The following is a 19,080-nucleotide window of genomic DNA, read 5'->3' on the forward strand; positions in this document are numbered from 1 at the left end:
AGGAATCTTTAGCACGCTACTCGGCTCTGTCAAATTGCTATGAAGCTAGGATAGTTGTCCAAGGAACAGTTGAGAGTTGTTTGGCTGAAAACTGTTCGAGATGTAATAAAAAAAAGCATTAAAAAACATCAAAAGCAAAGTTTTGACTGTCTGCAGTGTGTTTTGGTTCATTATTCAGATACGTGCTGTGGTGATTTAAGTCTGTAATATGAATTCTGTTTGTCACTTTAGAATAATATACAACTGCTGGCTTTGAAACTTCTAATGGCTACATTAATGTTCATATACGGATGATTTCCTTTTTCTCTACTCCCTGTCCCCAAACACACACGCATTGAAATGACTTTTGTGAAATAGCTTGTATTGTGGGATATATTTAATAAAATAGAACACAGAGGCAACAATTAATACCCTAAGTCGTGCTTTTTATTAATTAAAATGAGAGGTAATGCAACAAAACAAGTAGCCAATAGTTTTCACTTTGTTGGTATCTGTTATTTCTGTAAGACTACCACTGTTGATTATCTCTGTTACGGTAGTGCAGCTGTACTGGATTGCCTTAAGTACTGTGCACTGGCATAATAAATAGCAGCTCCGACCTGCTTGTCTTATGCTTGAAGTGCTATGCTACTGCTCCATGTGAGCAGGGAGCACAAGAGCTGAACTGCTTTTTCACCTCGGGAGCAGCTAAATGTCAAAATAAATATGTTTTTGTTTCAGAATGGTTTATTTTATGTTCTGCTGACCAGAATGCAAAAGATGAAAAGCTCACTTTCAATATTGGAAAAAAGATATTTTTAAAAATGTAAAACTAGCCAAAATTTGTCAATTTGACTCATATTACAGTGTATTTTTCCCATTTCTGTATAACCACTCTTGTCTCCTGCTCTCCTGTTCAAAGCTGCAATGCAGCGTGACCAACTGTTCCGCTTTCTTCCTTTCGCTTTGCTCATTTCCAGCTATTCCGCATCTGTAAGGAAGAAATGATGGTGAAAAGCTTGTATCTAAGCTAGTTAAGTAGTTTAATGCCTGGATACCCATTTTTTATTTCCATTGAATGGGAGTTTTCTAGCTCCAGTCACTGCATACTGGCGATGATGATACTCAGCAATATTTAGTGTAATTTGCATTCAACATGGTCAGCCTATGAGCAAGGAGAATGTATGGATTGGAAGTTTTTGGATTCTTTCAGGCACACAAGAACAACTGGCTGGCTATGTTAATTGCTTGTTCTTGTGCTGTTCATGCATGCTCAGATAATCCTTTCCCTTTCTTGTTAGGTTTAGTACAACAAATAATGTCACAGGAAGGAAATCGTTTATGCAGAGAAAGTTGAAATGCCAGGGATTGAGAAAGCAGTAGAGGTATAATTTAGGTACTAAGGAAACTAACATTAGGTTGTAAAACTCCAGGCTATTATCTTTTTTTCAGCATTGTGAAAAGATTGCTGGTTTACTATTTCGTATTAGGTAATCTGAGAACATTGACATATCATTTATATATTATTTCATAAGCAGCAGGACTCCTGTTGTGAATCTAGATTGTTGTTAGTTCAAGATCTGGGCTTTTAACTGAGCCCAGACTCCCCAGCTGAGTCCTAGCTGACTTCCCAATGAATCCTTGCTGATTCATTTAATTCATTTTGTTTCTTGAATTTGGACCAAGCATGGAAGAGAAAATTTGAGCAGAGGGGTTGGGTCTGGTTTTGACCTGTTTCGGTCCATATATTCAGTACGGGTACATGTGGCTCAAGTCAGAGGCTGTAGCAGACTTGAGCCTAATCTCAGGCACAGCTGATGAAGCCTCTATAAATACAACCCTAGATGCTGTATCAGAGAGAGTCCAGTGCCTCAGTAATCATTTAGAGACACTAACTGGCACAGACTCCATCATTTCATTAGACAAATTCTGGTTGAAGAACCGGTCTCGCGTCACAGTTGGCTTTGTTGACCCAGAAATAGCACAGCTCACCCTGACTGGGGTGCAGTGCTAGCTCCAAGGAGGAGAGTAAAGAGGGTGGCTGTTCATCTTTGGAAGATGTCACACCTAGGTACATATCTGTTAATCAGTGGCTATCTGAGGCAAATTTAGGAAATCTGCTAGTAAGACTGACGAAAAATACTGGAGATTTTCCTCTTCCAGCACATCTGGGAAATATGACAGCCAAGGTAATATGTATATTTTTAAAACTGCATCAGAATTTATTTTCAATCCCTGCTTAATCAAAATGATTTCTCGTCTATCTGAAGGCCTAATGTGGGCATAGGTGCTAATTAAATGTAATACTGCAATTGCTAGCTAATGTAAAATGTTCAGAAATCTTTTACATTGTGATACTGACTCATCTGAAGCCAAACCTACTCTTGAGAACCAGTTCTTGACTTCTCAGTGACATTAAATACAATAAAAACAACCCCCAAAAGATTGCCCTTGCCCTTTGTCCTTATCAGTCCCAGGATTTAATGTCATTGACTTTTGGCTCCGCCCTACATAAAAGTGCACCCACAAGATTAAAAGTGGGGAAAGCTGTACACATTCAGATTAGAATATCAAATAATATCAGGAAGTGGTATGAAGGCTTTGTTTCTAGTTTCTCAAAAATGCAGAAATTTAAAAAATCATCTTGCGCTATGCCCAGAACTGTATTGGGCACTGAATAAGGATGAAAGAAAGAAGCTTCTTGCAACAGCTTTCCTACCATTTACTTTCTGCCAGTATTCCTTTCAGTCTTCGTGAACACTTGCCTCCAAACAGAAGGTTACTGCAAATGAAGAGAGGCATCAGATGTTCTAATTTCTGTAATAATAAAACCAGCTTCTGTCTTTGTAGGGTGTTCCTGATGAGTATTAACTACCCTGTATCCTGCAGCATGCTCAAACCCAATAAAGCTCCATATTAGGGTTGTATGTAGACTGTTAATCAGAAGTGGTAGGTGTATACACTGCATGGCATTATATTGGGAAATAAAAGGTTTTAGCTGTTAAAAAGGTAGAGATAATTTATTTGTACAGCAGCTTCTGTATCTCTTAGTGCAAATGTACATTACTTAATGAATTGGGTTTAGTGCAGTTGCAAGACGATGGTTATAATAACACATTTCCATCAAAACCTATGAAGAACCAATAAAACCTTAATTTCTGTTCTCATGTACATGCTTCTTATGCAGTCAATATCTACTGCAATATAAATTCTAATATATTTTAGAATTTAACTCTTTACTTTTGATTTTTGTGGAGAAGTTGAAGCTGTTGCTTTCCTTCTTAAATCCTTCTCAGCAGTGAATACTTGGCATATGTGAGTACCAGTCCAGTTAATGAGCAACCTACAGCATTGGGGGTCTTGCTTTGATGCTGGTGTTGACGCTGCTTGCTGGAATGAATTGCCCTACCTAGCATTGTAAGACATTGGCAGAAAACATCAAATCTCTTGATGCCTTAACTATGTTTAAAGTTTCTCTTTCTGTCAAAACTGGAGCTCATATTATTGAAGTTATATTTTTAATTCATGTCAGGTTCTTCCTTGGTGAAGTTACAGTTCATCATTAATAGTTGGGCCTTGGTCATATTTTTTGTACCTCGATACATAATTCCCGTCGTGATGGCTGAGGAACTGTGGTTATCCCAAATTGCTATAGAGATTAAATGGCTCAGATCTCTTTCCTTACTCTAGCCTCTGAGCTAACACAAAGCTATCTCATCACGATAATACGCACAGAGAGCAGCATTTCAGGAACTGAACTCCAACATTCACGTGGTGAGCAGAATGACAGTGATAAACCACAGGCGTTGCTTCTTATCTCGCCTTGTCACTGTCCTGTCTGCTCCAGTTCTGTTAATTTTGCATTCCAGGCACAGACCACTTCAAGCTTTTCATATTTTGTCTGTCTTTGCAGGAGTTCCTAAAATAAACACTAAAATGTTACATTTTTTCCCTTAATGTTACCTACAGGGAATAAACAAAGCTAGGTTTTCTTATGGCATGAGAATGTTATTCTCTCCAGGTATATCAAATAACATGACATGAATGCTTTTCCCACTATTAGTATGTTTCAGAATGGAGAAGCTGAAGCCTTGGATTCAAATGTGAGCGGAGGTGATATGAATAAGCAGCATTCAGTGCAATGTGCCCAGCTAATGTAAACACCGGGCTCTTTCTGTTTAGCCTAGGTCACTTGTTGGAAACCCCTAAAGCAAATTCTGTCTTTCTTTTTTTCACGGCTGTTGTGCCCTACGATGTGTTCTACTTTATGGCTCTTCATTCAAAATGTTTGGGTGGCAAATGAGTTGTGTGAGAATCTCTCATTAAGTTATGTATTGTGGATATGCCCTGTAATTAGGCCAACCTGCACAGATCCCTGCCAACCTCAGCCTCACTGACGCTGCTCACAACTATGCAGTTTCAGTGTCAGGACAACTGATTGCACACTTTAACATGGCAGATACACTATAAAAGCTTTTACTACTAGATCTGAGACCTGGTTTGAGGAATACTCAAGGAAATATCCATGTAAGAAAGTGCAGAATGGAGTTCCAACAACACAGTCACAGCGAATCTCTTTCTGTGGGAGAGGCAGCGGTGAGTTTGCTCAGAGAGTTCTGCAGTCAGGGAATGGTATTCAGAGCCAAACTGTGTTTGTCACAAGCCCTTGTTGTTACCGGAAAGCAGCAAAATAATTCACTCTCTAAAACTGAAGTTTGGAGTTTTAGAAAGCAGGCATTTTTCATTGCAGCGCTGGATGCACAGGGGATAGCTGCGCCCAAGTGTGCGTACTGAAAAGACACAATTACTAGGGGTTTATGCTATGTTAACATACATATTCATTGCATTCCCCAAAAATGCTTGTCATATTCATGTTTTTTTCTGAGAACTCATTAGCATTTGTTAATGTCCTTCGCGCTTGTCTGTTGGTGCCACCAGGTGGTCGTCGGGGGTCTTCAGATGAAGGCTCGTACTCTTCATCACGGTGTCCACTGGTTGACCTTTGCTTCAGTGCAAACTCAGTTTTAAGATCACGTATACCATGTCCTTCAAGACTGCTTCATTACGCTCTTATGGCCACATTGTAGCCTCCTTATCTTCATGGCCCTGTGCATCTGCTCTCCCAAGGCCCAGCTGTCTAAGGGGGATTGTTCAGGACTCTCTTATCTTACAACCTTCCCAATTATTCACAAAGAACTAAGACTTGCTTTGGTTTTAATCAATCTGTTGTACAATGATTCTGAGACCTGAAGTGAGAACTTTTATCTACATCCGCAACATCTGCTACATTCACAGGTATCACGGCAAGTGATTTATGAGCGGTTCATGAACACCTGTGGCTTTGCTGCTACCTGTTCATTACTTGCTAACATGAGGAATTGCATACAAAGCCATTTTAGGATCTGTCCTGGCTTTGGCTGGGGTAGAGTTAATTTTCTTCCCAGTAGCTCCTGTGCTTTGGAATTAGTGTGAGAAGAGTGTTGATAACACACTGATGTTTTTAGTTGTTGCTAAGAAATCAAGGAGCTTTTTTCAGTTTCCTGTGTTCAACTAATGAGCAGGTGTGCAGGAGCTGGGAGGGAGCACAGCCAGGCAGCTAACCGAAGCTGGACAATGGAAATATTCCACACCATGGCCATCATGCTCGGTGTGTAAATGGAGGTTGTCCGGCGGGCAGGGATCCGTGAGATCTGTGAGTTCCATGAGTTCTGTGATTGTTGCTCCCAGACAGGCTGTACAATTGGTTGTTGGGCGGTGAGAAATACTGTATTGTGTATTGCTTGTTTTGCATATTCTTTATTGTTATTATTCCTTCTTGTTGTCTTATTAAACTGCCTTTATTTTAACCCACAAGTTTCACTTTTTGTCCATTCTCGTCCCCATCCCACTAGGGGAGAAGCGAGTGAGCGGCTGTGTGGTCCTAGTTGCTGGCTGCTGGGTTAAACCATGACAGGATCAGATCTGCTTATCAGCAGATGATGCTTAGAAAAGAGGAGGGTTGTTCATTAGATATCTGGTATGAAAGACTGACTATCACAGTCACAAGTTCATACTCATTCTCTTCTGGTGCTTTGTCATACCATATGTACTTCTCTGTCCTCTCTCTCCTTTCTTAGTTATGGCTACTTGTTACTTGGGACAACCCTTACCTGCATCTATGAAGAAGAGAAATTTTTCAGAGACAAAGCAGAAGGCAAAATACCCAACCTTCCCCCAAAAACACAAATAAAAACCCTCTTGTACATCCTTTAGTTGATGCTCAAAACCAGGAAGCAATTGCTAACCTTTCGATGTACTGTGAACACATCTCATGGAGAAGAGAACTAGTTCTCCAAGATTGCCAGGATGAAAGCGCCTGTGTCCTCTGTGTGATTTTGTATTGTTAGTCTCTGAAAATGGGGCCAGCAGCACTCCTTGTAACGCTAGTAGGTGCTTCTAAGGCAAATGCTCTTCATGATTTCATTGCTGGTAGCTTGTATTTTGCGCTCACAGGACACAAGAATACAATCTTAATGTTGCACCCATCTATCCTGTTCCTGTCCTGTTGTTGTTCCTAGATTGGGAACATACTTCTCTCCTTCAACATTTAAAGGTCTCTACCTTATGAACTTTGCCAATGCAGTACTGCTTATTGCTCTTTCTCTGATCTTGGCAACTTCCAAATGTCATTGCTTCTTGATTTCATGCTGCTGAATGCTGGGGAATGGTAGCTACTGTAAGCAGCATTTGAAACAACAAGGTGAGGTGCTAAGCAATTCCCTACTGTTAATTATGGGAGATGTAGACCATGATGGAAGCACAGGTAAATGACTCTGTGAGGGTATTAATGCAATATTTAATTCATTCACTACCAGTGAATAGTTTAATAAAATCATTATTAGTCCATATCATCACAAAACTACTGTGTACTTTTACCTTGATCAATCTGTGACGTGGTGATTTCATGGAATTTATCTTAAAGGGCTACCTGCTGTTAAATGGAAATTAAGTTAATGTAACCTGGAAGTGCTTGTGTCCTTAGAAAAGAACAGCAGCTTTATTTAGTGTAGTGTTGTAGCAAGTAACATTGGGATGTCCAAAGCAACCTCAAGCCCTTGGACACCTGTTCCTCACTGATGTTTTTAATTGAATTAGGGCTCCTGTTTCCCTTAGGTTGCTTTGAAAGTGACTGTTAAAGGCTCTTGAAGTTAATGGAAGTCTCTTTGTGCCTTAAATATACGTTATCAGGCTGAAGCGTTCAAAATCATGCTTGTTAATCTGTTAAAAACGTAAACATGCAGAAAACGTAAGACCAAAAAGCTCATGCTAAATTTTCGTATACTAATACGAGGTAAGCTTCCTAAGTGGCCCACCTGCTACCAGGGGACATTGTGTGATTGAGCCTGTGTTTTCAGCCATAGAAGGAAATGTCAAAAAATCAGTTTTCTTTATCCAAGGACTATGTCCATTTCTAATAACATCTAGTCATTTAAACAAGCTTGTGCTGGCTTATGCATAGTAATAGACTGTACTTTTGGTTAGGACAAAGGTATATAAATCACTAAGTGTCAGGCAGCTTAGAAACCAGTATGTCCTCATGATTGTTTAATAGACTACAAAGGGAATTGCCTTCGAACTGGGGAAATCTCATATCCAGTCACCCATCGGTGATGCTTCAAAAAGAGAAGAGAATTGTTCTCTTATGAGTCTTGGCATAAAAATTTAATTAGCAGCTGAGCTTTTTCATTTCTTTTTATATAGTCACTTTCTCTTAACTGTTTACTGTGCATTTCTGTGTTGTTCAAGATCTGCCGCCTTCTACATCTACTGTTTTTTTTTCCTCCTTCAGCAGTGATTTTCAAATTATTTTTACCCAGTTTCAGCATTTCTTTTTTTTTTTTGCATTACGTTTCAGTGTATTTGAATACTGTTCTTGGAAGATATTCAGAACACAAGTCAGAGGAAGAAATGGATACATAATCAGGTGTAATGTAGTGGATACAAAACTGCTGTCATTAAATAAAATAATTATAATAATTATTGCTGTCATTGATAGATTTGTTGAAATGAATTTTCCTTTAGAAGAGTTCAAAGATAGTGAGTATATACTAATCAGAAAATCAGTCCTCAATTGGAATCAGATACTGGTTATGTTATTTATTATAGTTTTCATCTCTTTAGCACATGTTATTTTCCTCTTAAAGGAATTAAATCTTATGACTTAGATTGTATTTGCAGTGTTGTAGTATGATTCCTGTGAAAACTATGAATTTGATTTTTAATTTATCAGATTTAAACAACTATATTTCAATCTTAGTTTTCATACATAACAAGGAGACAAGAAACAAAAGAACAAGAAGAGCCCCAAACCTTTAATTCTGTAGCATTTGCTCATAATGTCAAATGTCTTAATGTCAAATTCGTTAAATATCTAGTCTAATGTGACACATTTTCCAAAAGTGCACTGGTGCATGGATATACTGTGATGACCTTGAAGCATAAATGTTTGTGTGTTGTTTGGTTTTTGCAGTTGGTAGAAATGCTACAAAGCCTAGCTATGTCAAAGAACGTGTCTCTGCTTCAAGGCATTCCTTGGTGTATCCAGTGCTTTGGGAACTGCGTAAGAACAGTCATCAGACTGGCAGGTACCTGAGGGAGTATGTCAGGAAAGACGTGACTGGCTGAAAGACGTGGTCATTGAAACTCAGCTGGCGCCTATCATTTCTTGTATGCCCAGACATGCACATGCTTACCTATTTATTTATGTTTAAGATGAGAGCGGTGAAGTACCTTCTCGCCACAGGTCCTGTATTACATCGTCATAGCGAATGTTAAGTCGTGGACAGCATAGATGTGGACTTTGCTATTCGTCTCTCCCAGGTGACACGTGTTGGATGTCATACCCAGGCCTGTGACTTTGCTGGGCAACAGAACCCTTACAGCCAGCAGTTAATTGCTTCTAGCTGCCATCAATGTCTTTGAAGACTGAAAGTCAAAATGATATACTTTAGGAGTCTCAGTTCAAATTTGGAAACAAAGTTGCTTGCTTTGTCTAGAAATCAACCTTTATTCTTCTACTTGAAGACAGAAAACTGTAAAATGAATTTTTCTTTATATGAGTTGTTTTATATCCTGGAAATGGTTGTCTTTAGAAATGTTTCCCTCTTTCATGTTTTAACACAAGTCATTGTTTTTTAAACTTAAATTTTCATTTTGAAAACAGTGAAACAAAGTGTTTTGACTCTTCTGAAATTCACCTTGCACTTTCTTTGGAGAGCAGGGTCAGACTCTGGGTTTGAAGAAGCTGAGTAAATAGTCTCCTTGCAGTACCAGACTCCTTAAGTTTCCAGAAGAATCTGGTTGTCCGTGTAGGTCAGTAAGTGAAACATAACTATCGGTACAAGTGAAAAGACACTGTTTGACTTGTTTGGTCCTCAGATTTTGTTGTTTTCCTTTAGAAAGAAGAGGTTGGTTGGGCTCTTTGGAGCAGACAAAGAGTTTTGTACCTTCTGTCTAGTGGGAGTCAGAGTGTGCTTAGGTGAAGGGGGTCGGTAGTAGTGTGTGCTGGGGATGCGGGAGACCGTAGCTGATACAAAGATCGTAGACTACAATGAGAAAACAACAAACAGCTTCTCATTCCTCATCAGGAATCAGGTGTAGCTGTTATTTGTATAAAACCTGGTTTTGGAAGGGTTTAAAGACCTTGGCTTTGGGGAATTTACAGTAAAAAAAGCTTTGGGCCACTACATCTCTGTATTCTGGCTTCATGGGCTTGTTGGGTAAGACCAACCTGCATAAAACTGGTCCCTGTGTCTTCTCTCAGCAGCCGTTCTTTCAGTCCTGGTAAACTAGCCCTGAAATGAGTAATGTTAAGTAATGGCAAAACTTCCCAGGATAGTGAAGGACTTTGTGGAAAAAGGAATATGGTTTAAATGAAGAGAGACAGTTTATGTAGTCCTGAAAAGCTTCTGAAACTTCTGATTGCAGTCAAAGATCACAGTTCCTGCTTCCTCTTTCTGTGCTGGACAAAAGATAACCTGCACAAACAATTCGCTTTCTATAGAACAATGTAACCTCAACAGTTTATTTTGATGCTCTTCATTTCAAAATAACATAATTACAAAACTGTGGAGTTTTATTGTTTGTTTGGTGATTGTTTTTTGTTTTGTTTTGTTTTCTTATTTTTAAGAGAGCTAAATGACACGAGAATGAAATTAGAACAGTCCGCTTTAGTAGAATGAGACATTTCTGGTAGAGCTAGATACTTCTTAAGCTTGACAGTCAAATAAAAATACTGGGAGTCTGAGAAAAGAAAAAATGTTTTTCTACGAGCCCATCCTGTTATAGGAAAAAGTCTCTTCTGGAGATATTCTCTAGTTATCTGTTCTTTCTGTCGCTGGAAGGAATTGTCAGGGCTGCTTCTTTCTCCCTGCTTTGTTATCCTGCAAATGCAACTGTCATACTTCAAGTTCTGGATCTTGAGATTTGAAAGGCACGTTTTATATTTGATATCTGGTATATAATTTCTCCGGTGCAAAATGTCTGCTACATGCGATTTTTCTAATCCCACAATATTCTTTGCACACTTTTCCCACAAAAAAATCAAATGACAATTTATTATCTGCAGCAAGGCTTATGGAACTTTTATAAAGTTGTAGAATATAGACTTTTAAAAAGATATTTTCTATCTGTGTATTTATGAATGTTGTATTACTAAAAAGCAGTGAGGTAGATAGCAATGTATTATGAGGATAATTAATGCATGCTATACCATAATTAACTTTGGAGGGAATTTTAAATCAATAGGACTCCTCTGGGTTTTTTGGTCATCATTTCAAATTCTGAAAAAAAATGTATCTTTAATTGTTATTTTCAGTTTTACAGAATTTTTGGATCCATTCCAGCGGGTTATCCAGCCAGAAGAGATCTGGCTGTATAAAAATCCTTTGGTGCAATCAGACAACATACCTACACGTCTTATGTTTGTAAGTACTAAAGGTTGATTGGTCACTTGATGGCTGTGTATACTAAGTTCACTTTCATTTGATAAGCAGTAGGAAACCTCTCAGAAGTATAGGATGTTCCTTTAATTCTAATGACAACTGTTTTCCCAACCAGGGATGTGCAAAATGGCAAAATATACGAAATTGTGGGGAGTTTCTAAAAAGCAGCATTATCAGGTGGCTGAATTAATGAAATTTGATTTTACAGTTTTTTTAAGCTAGTGTTAAATTAGAGGGATGCTAGACAAATGATTAAAGAAACTTTTAGAATTAGCTGGTCAGGTCACCTGACAAAACCTTGCCATACTCTTACTAGGTTAAGAGCTTGAATTTTGAAATCCAATTTGTTTTAGGCATGTTAGGCACTGACATATTTGCCTTGAAATATTTTTTTTTGCCCCGCCTGTAGACAAAACCTTTATTTTAGCTTCTGCTGACAAGGGTACTAAACATATCATAGAGCTGCTCTGCTGTCACTGTTCTGGAACTCCCTGGCACAGCTCGTGTTGACGTGCAGACTGGCTGTTGGATTTTGATGGTTTGTCTGGTGATCAAAATTCATGGGTTTGATAACCTTCGCTAGCAATGATTAACAATCATAATAATCTACACATGTAACTGTAAGAGTGCAGTAAGATAGACTACTACAGAAATGCTAAGAAGTTACGGGCATAGTTCAGGCTATTACAACAAGTAGGTCAGTCGTTGCAAAAGCTTCATCAGTCAAAGTGGAGATTTTGCAGGAACGGGCATAGCAGATGAGGTCAAACCCTGGTGCCCATATGTCAAAGCAACCTTTCCTGTGTCTTCAGTGAAGCTAGGGTTTTACTGTTCAGATTAAGCCTTGAATTCAGAATAAATGCAAATCAATTAGGTAATTTGTCTTCAATGTTTTGTTTTGTTTTTTTTTTTTAAGGGCTCAAGCCTTCAGTTAGGGAAACTTTTTAATTATCTAAGGAAAAACCTGAGGGTACTTCCTATTTACAAGGTGACGATGTGTCTCAGCCTCCTAAGACAGAGGCTGAAGGCCTGGTTTTAAATTCACCAACATATTGTTTATATTGCATTAAGAGAAAGCTCTATTAAGTACTTTTTCAGCCTGGATGGGTGAAAATGTATGTTCTTCCTGAAATGGAAAACAGTGATGTAAAACCAAAAAAACCCCACAAAACAAAAACATGAAATTGTTGTGCTAGGAAAGACTCTTAGGATTAATTCTGCCAGTTGTCTTATGCTGAGCATTACCTTGCTACATGGTTTGTCTGGTCTGTGTGTACAACTGAAGAGTTCAAAAACCAATAGTGAATCATTGCACAGGGGTTTGCTGCCGTGGTGAAACTGTTTTTGAAACCAGTTAGGATAATCATTCGTCCTTGCTCTGTAGTCTAGGCAGTGTCCATTGGGAAGCACAGTTCTGGGATATAAGTGCAGCACATTCCTCTGTTAACTAGTTCCCACTGAGACAGTTTTTGGCATACTTTACAGCAGGTGGAACTTCCAGGCAGCTCTGAGTTAGCAACATTTGTGTAGTCTGTATTGTCTTTCTGGCTCAGACCATGACATCTCAGTAACTCAGTGAACAGCTTCTTAAATTAAGAAACGTAGATTATTTCTAAATGTTTTTTTCTTATTTCTTTAATTAAAAAGAAGAAGAATCCAACTCTAGCATTGATCGCAAGCTTTCATTATGTAAAGAATTTCTTTCCAATAGTGTTGTACTCTGATATTGAAACATACAGCTATGGCTTACCAGAAAGCAATCTCTAAGAGCTTATGAACTGCTGACTGATTTTATACGCTGAGAGATTTGAATTCAAGAGAAATGTTGTGAATACTCCAAATCCAGATCCAAACTAGGCAAGGCTGACTTCTACATGGGCAGCAAGCAAACCACAAGGACTGGGAAGACCTGAGCCTTGTTCTGTCTCTCTATCAGTGGATATTCCTTTTCTTGGAAAGTGTAAGGTACTGTCAACTTCCCTTGAACACGTGGAAGTATGTGGGAGTCCCTGGAATTTTAGCATATCTCTGGCTTGCCAGGATGACTAATGAATGAGAGAGATTTTGTCCATGGTTCACAAAAGCAAGGCAATGTTGGAATATTTCACTACTGGAAAAGAAAACATTACTGAGAAGCAACTGAGAAGAGTATTGCTCATTAGACTATTGCCAAATCTGTTATGGATATGAGCCATACAGAATCTTTGTGCAAAATAAAGAAAAAAGAGTCTTTAGCAAGCCAGACTTTCTTTATATGTGCATTTTGCTGCAGAATAAAAAGCTTCCAGCTAATGCTTTGGTGTAAGGAACAGCAATGTGCTGCAAACATGAATAGTTCTTCAACTCTCTGAAAAATCCATATGGTTGTGATATATCAGGAAGTCTGCAGTTTTACCAGATTTTTGAAGATTGATTGTGAAGTGGTTTGGAGCAAGCTTCCACTTGAATTCTATTTTTTGTTGATATTTTCTGCTGCTCCTGCTTGTTCAAAAGATTTCTAACTCTATTAAACCACCGCTATAAGCCTGTCAGCCTGGCTGTATTTCTACTTGTTCCTCAGCAATGGAATGCAGATATCTCTTCTTTTCTTTCATTGTGGCAATCCTTAATTTTTAGAATGAAACTAGTAGTTCTAGGTTTTGCTTTAACCTTTTTTGATTTCACACTTTGTTTCTGAATGCAGAAATTAAACTACTGCTGAGGATAGAAGTGAACATTTCAGGAGCAGTAATGTGGCACAGGCATTCTAACTTCAATCTCACACACACTGTAGACAGAAGTGAGTTTTAACTGATTTTGAGAGTTTTGAATGGTGCACAGAACCTGGTGCCTGCCTTTCTGAATGTAAGAAAGGGGAGCAGACTCCAGGCTGTGTTTTAATCTGCATGCCTCTCAAAGTTAGAGAATATTTTGCAGATGCAGGTGAAGGGAATCTGGTCCAAGATGTACTACCAAAATAACAAATATAGTGCATTTTCATGTTTTTCCCTACTGAGATATTCTAAAAGCATAAAATGCAGCCTGGGATTAATCTGTGTTATAAAAAGAAGAGAGTCACACATCTTCCATTGTACCATGTCTGTCCTGTCTCTGTGTTTCATTTCAGTGAAGCTGTTTAAGAACTGAGGCATTGTTCAGCCTCAGTAATGATAGTGTGATCTTAAGCCCTGGTGTCCCTTGTGCCATATATAGCTTAATTTCACCTTGTTTAAAACAGTGATTTTCACTTTTCTTTGAGAGAATAAATGCTTTTTGAAAGACCTTGATTTGTTTTTGAACAAATGTGATTCTGAAGAGGTTTGTAGATTCCAGAAAGGAATTGGTTAACTTAGGCCAGAAACAGCAAGAAGCATAAATGGACTAGATGGCCTACAAATTGCCTTTTACTTCTGCAATGGAAGGTCTGAGTCAGAAGGGATGATGGAAGAACCAGTTGGGAGCAAAATCATAGTTTCCGTGGCAAACTACTAACGAAAAACTCCCTGGTATTGTGCCTGGGAGAAACAGATAGGTCTCTCTGGAGAAAGACAATAAATACCTGCTCTGGGAGGACACACTATGGTATACAGATACTGTTCAAAGTAGGATGCTTTTTGGATAACTGGCACATTTATGATGAATCATCAACCATAGTCCAAATTGCACTATGATAGTGGAGATGCTGTTGGTGGAAATCAAGCATGCGCATTGATGTGCAGATGCCATTTCAGGTTCCTTGTAGGAATAATCCCGTTTTACAGCACTGACAATAAAAGAATATGGCTCAGCTTAACCAATTCATATACTTGTAGATGTTCAGGTGTTGTTTTTCTGGTTTTGAGCAAAATCAAGCAGTTCGCTCCACATCCACACACTGGTAAACCAAAGAATCATAAAGACATGATTTTCTCAATGCATTCAAGGACAGTTAAAAAGAAACCAAAAAGTAAATTAAAGTGTATTTTAAAATGTCAGGACGTTGGTGCTGGAGTCTGTTATGTTGAAAAAGGTCCTAATGAGAGCACAGACTGGCTGGGCTGCCTTCTGGAGCAATGCTTAGTGTGGAAAAAATGTACAAGATCTGTATGGATCCATGTATGAATTTTGTGGACCTTATAGACTGTTGTGTTTTCAGTTATGAAGCTGACATTTTAAATGCAGCTCCAGGCAATTAGAAATGAATTATAACCCACAGCTATATTACAATTTTAATGTATTCGTTGCCCTGTAGTTGCAAAGACAAATCATCCCACTTTGCTTAAGGTCAGGAGTTTGATGAAGATCATTCAGCCTTCCGGTTTAAATGGAGCTAACTGGAACTAATTATTAATCAGTTGGACTGAAAAGGAGTTGATGCTCTCACACATGACATTTGTTATCTCTTACAGGCAATTTCGTTCCTTACGCCACTAGCGGTCATTTTTGTGGTGAAAATAATCCGTCGAACAGACAAGACTGAAATTAAAGAGGCTTTCTTAGGTAATGTATGTCATACTTCAAGATGGAAAATGTATGATAGGTCTCAGAGATTGATTCCAGTTGTAGTCTATGCCTTGAAGAAAACCTGTGTCCATTACGGTAGTTTTCACTGCAATTATGGTTGCGAGTCATCTCACCAAAGCCTTTGTTTTTATATATGTTTCTAAATGTACAAATTCTGTGCCTTAATTCCGCAATCTAGCTAGCAAAGGCCAGAATTCAATCAGCAAAGAAGACTGATCATCTGAGAGACTGTTCAGGTGTGTATTTTTCTCTCACAGCCAATCTGTTACTCAGCTCTTACTTATACTTGCAGCTATTCTAAATTAAGGGTTTGGCTGGAAAGTCCTGTGGGACTCAGCTGCTTAGTGTAGGAAATGACTCCTCTCATTGTTTTCTCTGACCTTCTCCTGCAGTTTACTGTTCCCCACTGCAAAATCTGTGCTCATGGCTCAGCTTTTCTGATCATAAGTTGATGTTTCATCTTAAACTGCCAGTGGAGTTAGATGTGTACTTAATCCTGGACTGTGAACTGCTATGGCTGTGTTATGGGTGAGGTCTAATTATAGTTGTAGCAAGCTGCTTTGAGGAGAGGAGAAGGTAGACAGTGGGGATAGCAAGTCTGAAACTGTTCCAGCTAATTCTGGCTGTGCCTATCTTTTGAGATCTTTTCATGCTATATGCCGAGATCCTTTTTACATGGATATTGCCAGAGATCAAAATGGACTAAAGTGCTTTTACTGGTGGAGGGTACTCTGAAGCACGAAGAACTGCAAATGTTTTTGTTGGCAGTATGTTTGAAATATGCCTAATTCTGAAATTCTGTTTTATTGGCTAATTTGCACTTTAATTTATTGGCTTTTAGATTGCAAGGTCAAACTGATACTGAGCCTTGCCTTAGCTAGATAGAATGTAAGTGGATCTATTTAATGGCCTTTGAAAAGTTATTTTAGACAAGGCTGGGTTCCCATAGCTTGTTCTTTCTCCAGTTGCTGTAACATACGTTAACATTAGAAGAGCAACGAGGCTGGTGAGGGGTCTAGAGAACAAGTCTTACGAGGAGCAACTGAGGGAACTGGGGTTGTTCAGTCTGGAGAAGAGGAGGCTGAGGGGAGACCTTATTGCTCTCTACAATTACCTGAAAGGAAGTTGTAGTGAGGTAGGTGTTGGTCTCTTCTCCCAAGTAACTAGTGATAGGACGAGAGGAAACAGCCTCAAGTTGCATCAGGGGAGGTTTAGATTGGATATTAGGAAAAATGTCTTTACTGAGAGAGTGGCCAGGCATTGGAACGGGCTGCCCAGGGAAGTGGTGGAGTCACCATCCCTGAAGGTGTTCAAAAAACGTGTAGATATTGCACTTTGGGACATGGTTTAGCAGGCATGGTGGGGTTGGGTGGATGGTTGGACTTGATGATCTTAGAGGTCTTTTCCAACCTTAATGATTCTATGATTGTAACAGAAGTGTGAAAAGATCCCAGTTTTGTTTTGGCTGCTGCCAGTCATTTGCAGTAAGTTCAGAAATGCCTTAATGGTATTTTACTGACAAGTCCATTTAGTAAAAATTACACTGATTCATAAATGCATGCAGTCATAGTGCTGAGTTTCACTTTCTGTTGTGGAAGAAGCAAAGGAGCTTTGGATTAGTTTCTACATCACTTATTCTCACCTTTTTGTTCTAAAGAGACGTTCATTTTTTATGCTGTTGTTGCCTTCTGTTATGATTCCCTCTGTAATGTCCAGGAGAAAGCTTGACAGCTTCCCCAGTATTCTTGCTACCCAGACTTTAAGGAAACCCCAGCCTTGATGTTCTGTTCCGCAGGGTATCCCTGTTCAGTGTGTGCCGCAAGTGTGGAAGTTCTTGTGGCTTATTTAAGTGTACTGTACATTAATATGATTCAGTATGTTAATGTGTCTGGTGATGTAAAGCTGATGTGAAGATGCGGTGGAGCTTCGCTGATTTGCTGAGATCTGGCACATAATGTTCATAATGAATGATGAGGAAGTCCTCCAAAAGGCAAATTTCTTTAGGCATCACACGTAAAAGAGATCAAAGGTTAAAAAGAAGTGAAAATGCCTTGCCCCTCATGTAGCCATTAATATAAAGAAGATGATTCAGTGCATCTAGGGTAAGGAGTAGTTAGCTTCCTAACTTAGGTGCCCTTAGTCCTTCCCCTGGAAGTGCCTACCTCTCTCTACTGTCTAGATTATACAACTTTTGGTAGGCAATGTGAATATTTCCTGAAGTGGACAAAATGAGAGCAAATGCAATTTGTTTGTCATCTTACATTCACACTGTCATTTGATACTTGGGTTGCCATTGCAAGGAATATCCAACAGTGAAAGCATGGTGCAGTCAGGTATGCAATGAACAATCAAGACAATGCTCAATGAAAAGAGTAAACTGTACCGCGTGTTTCAGAAAGTGGATATCTCTACATCTCCGATTTTTTAAAAAGGAGAACGTAGTGCACAGACATAGCTGGTCATATGCATTTGACTTTGCGGAAAATTTCATTTCACCATGCAACCACCATAAATAACTGAGAGAAAACAATTGAGACGAAAAAGAGAGCATGGGATTGAGTGGTCACTGTGAACATAGGTGTTAAAAGTGGAAGACACTTTTGAACAATATCAGTGTCTCTAGGATTGACTTGTTCTTTTATTTTTGGTGGCAGCTGTTGCTATAGTCTGAGAAACCCTTGTTTTTGCTTTGATGGAGGACCTTTATTTAACTTAAAGAAAAATAGATCCTATAATACACACATTTTTGTGATCTATGATATCCTCAGGCAAAGATTTTATGGAGACAGGATGAGTGCTGCTGGAGTGTTGTATCTGGGGCAGCAGTCCAATGAGAAAATAGCTCGTGTAGCTGTCGTAATGAAAAGTTATATTACTGTAACTGTTCTGCTGGAAATCAGAGATTTGCCTGATAGTTTTTTTTTCTGATGGGAAATAAAATTCAGTGGCTCGTGTTGTAACAGGGAGCTACAGTGTGGGCCGCAACATTGAATCAGTTTTAATCTTAAAGGAGTGCGTGCACTGGATCCAAGTGCCGCTGAAATCAAGGCAGAGATCTCCACAGGCTTTAGATGAGGTTCTTTGGAAAGTCTAGGGACTCGGCATGCAAGTACAAATAAAAAAGATGATTCAGTCATAGCTAGTATGACAGTTCCTATTTATTACTCCACTTTTATAAGGAAAATTGGTTAATCCTGGGAACAAATGTAAGGGGAAAATGTCAAGTTTTTTAGTCAAAACATCCACATCCTTGTGGAAGAAAAATAAAAAGTTCATCCAATTCTAGTTTTAGCCAAATGGCAATTCTTTAGCCTGAAAGTGGACTGTTGGATTGCCTCATACATACACATCTATATACACGTACATAAATACACAGAGACATGTATATATCTTGTACATATAGGTCTATACAGCAATTCTCCTTCACCCAAAGAGCAGAAGATTTTAATCTTGTAAATTACAAAACTGATAAGCACGGTACTGGATCCTCTAATAATTTTTTCTGTCTGATGATTTCTGCCTGTGCAAATGGCATGATAGGGAAACTGGCTTTGCATAAAGAAATAAGATTTCTCCAGAGTAAAAGCAGAACAAAGTCAGTTGTGATTGTTGTGATGCTCTGGGTTCTGTCCTTGGT

General features: G+C 38.8%; 1 protein-coding gene across 1 annotated transcript in view; it reads left to right on the plus strand.

Moving 5' to 3' along the window:
* PLPP4 (phospholipid phosphatase 4) overlaps positions 1-19,080 on the plus strand; it is a 66,825-nt gene that overhangs the window by 11,661 nt on the left and 36,084 nt on the right. The window contains exons 2-3 of the mRNA XM_075423842.1: positions 10,835-10,943; positions 15,329-15,419. Of these exons, the coding sequence (XP_075279957.1) occupies positions 10,835-10,943; positions 15,329-15,419 (200 nt within the window). The remainder of the gene's footprint in view (positions 1-10,834; positions 10,944-15,328; positions 15,420-19,080) is intronic.

Source organism: Opisthocomus hoazin, chromosome 6 (assembly GCF_030867145.1).
Source record: "Opisthocomus hoazin isolate bOpiHoa1 chromosome 6, bOpiHoa1.hap1, whole genome shotgun sequence".
NCBI lineage: Eukaryota > Metazoa > Chordata > Aves > Opisthocomiformes > Opisthocomidae > Opisthocomus > Opisthocomus hoazin.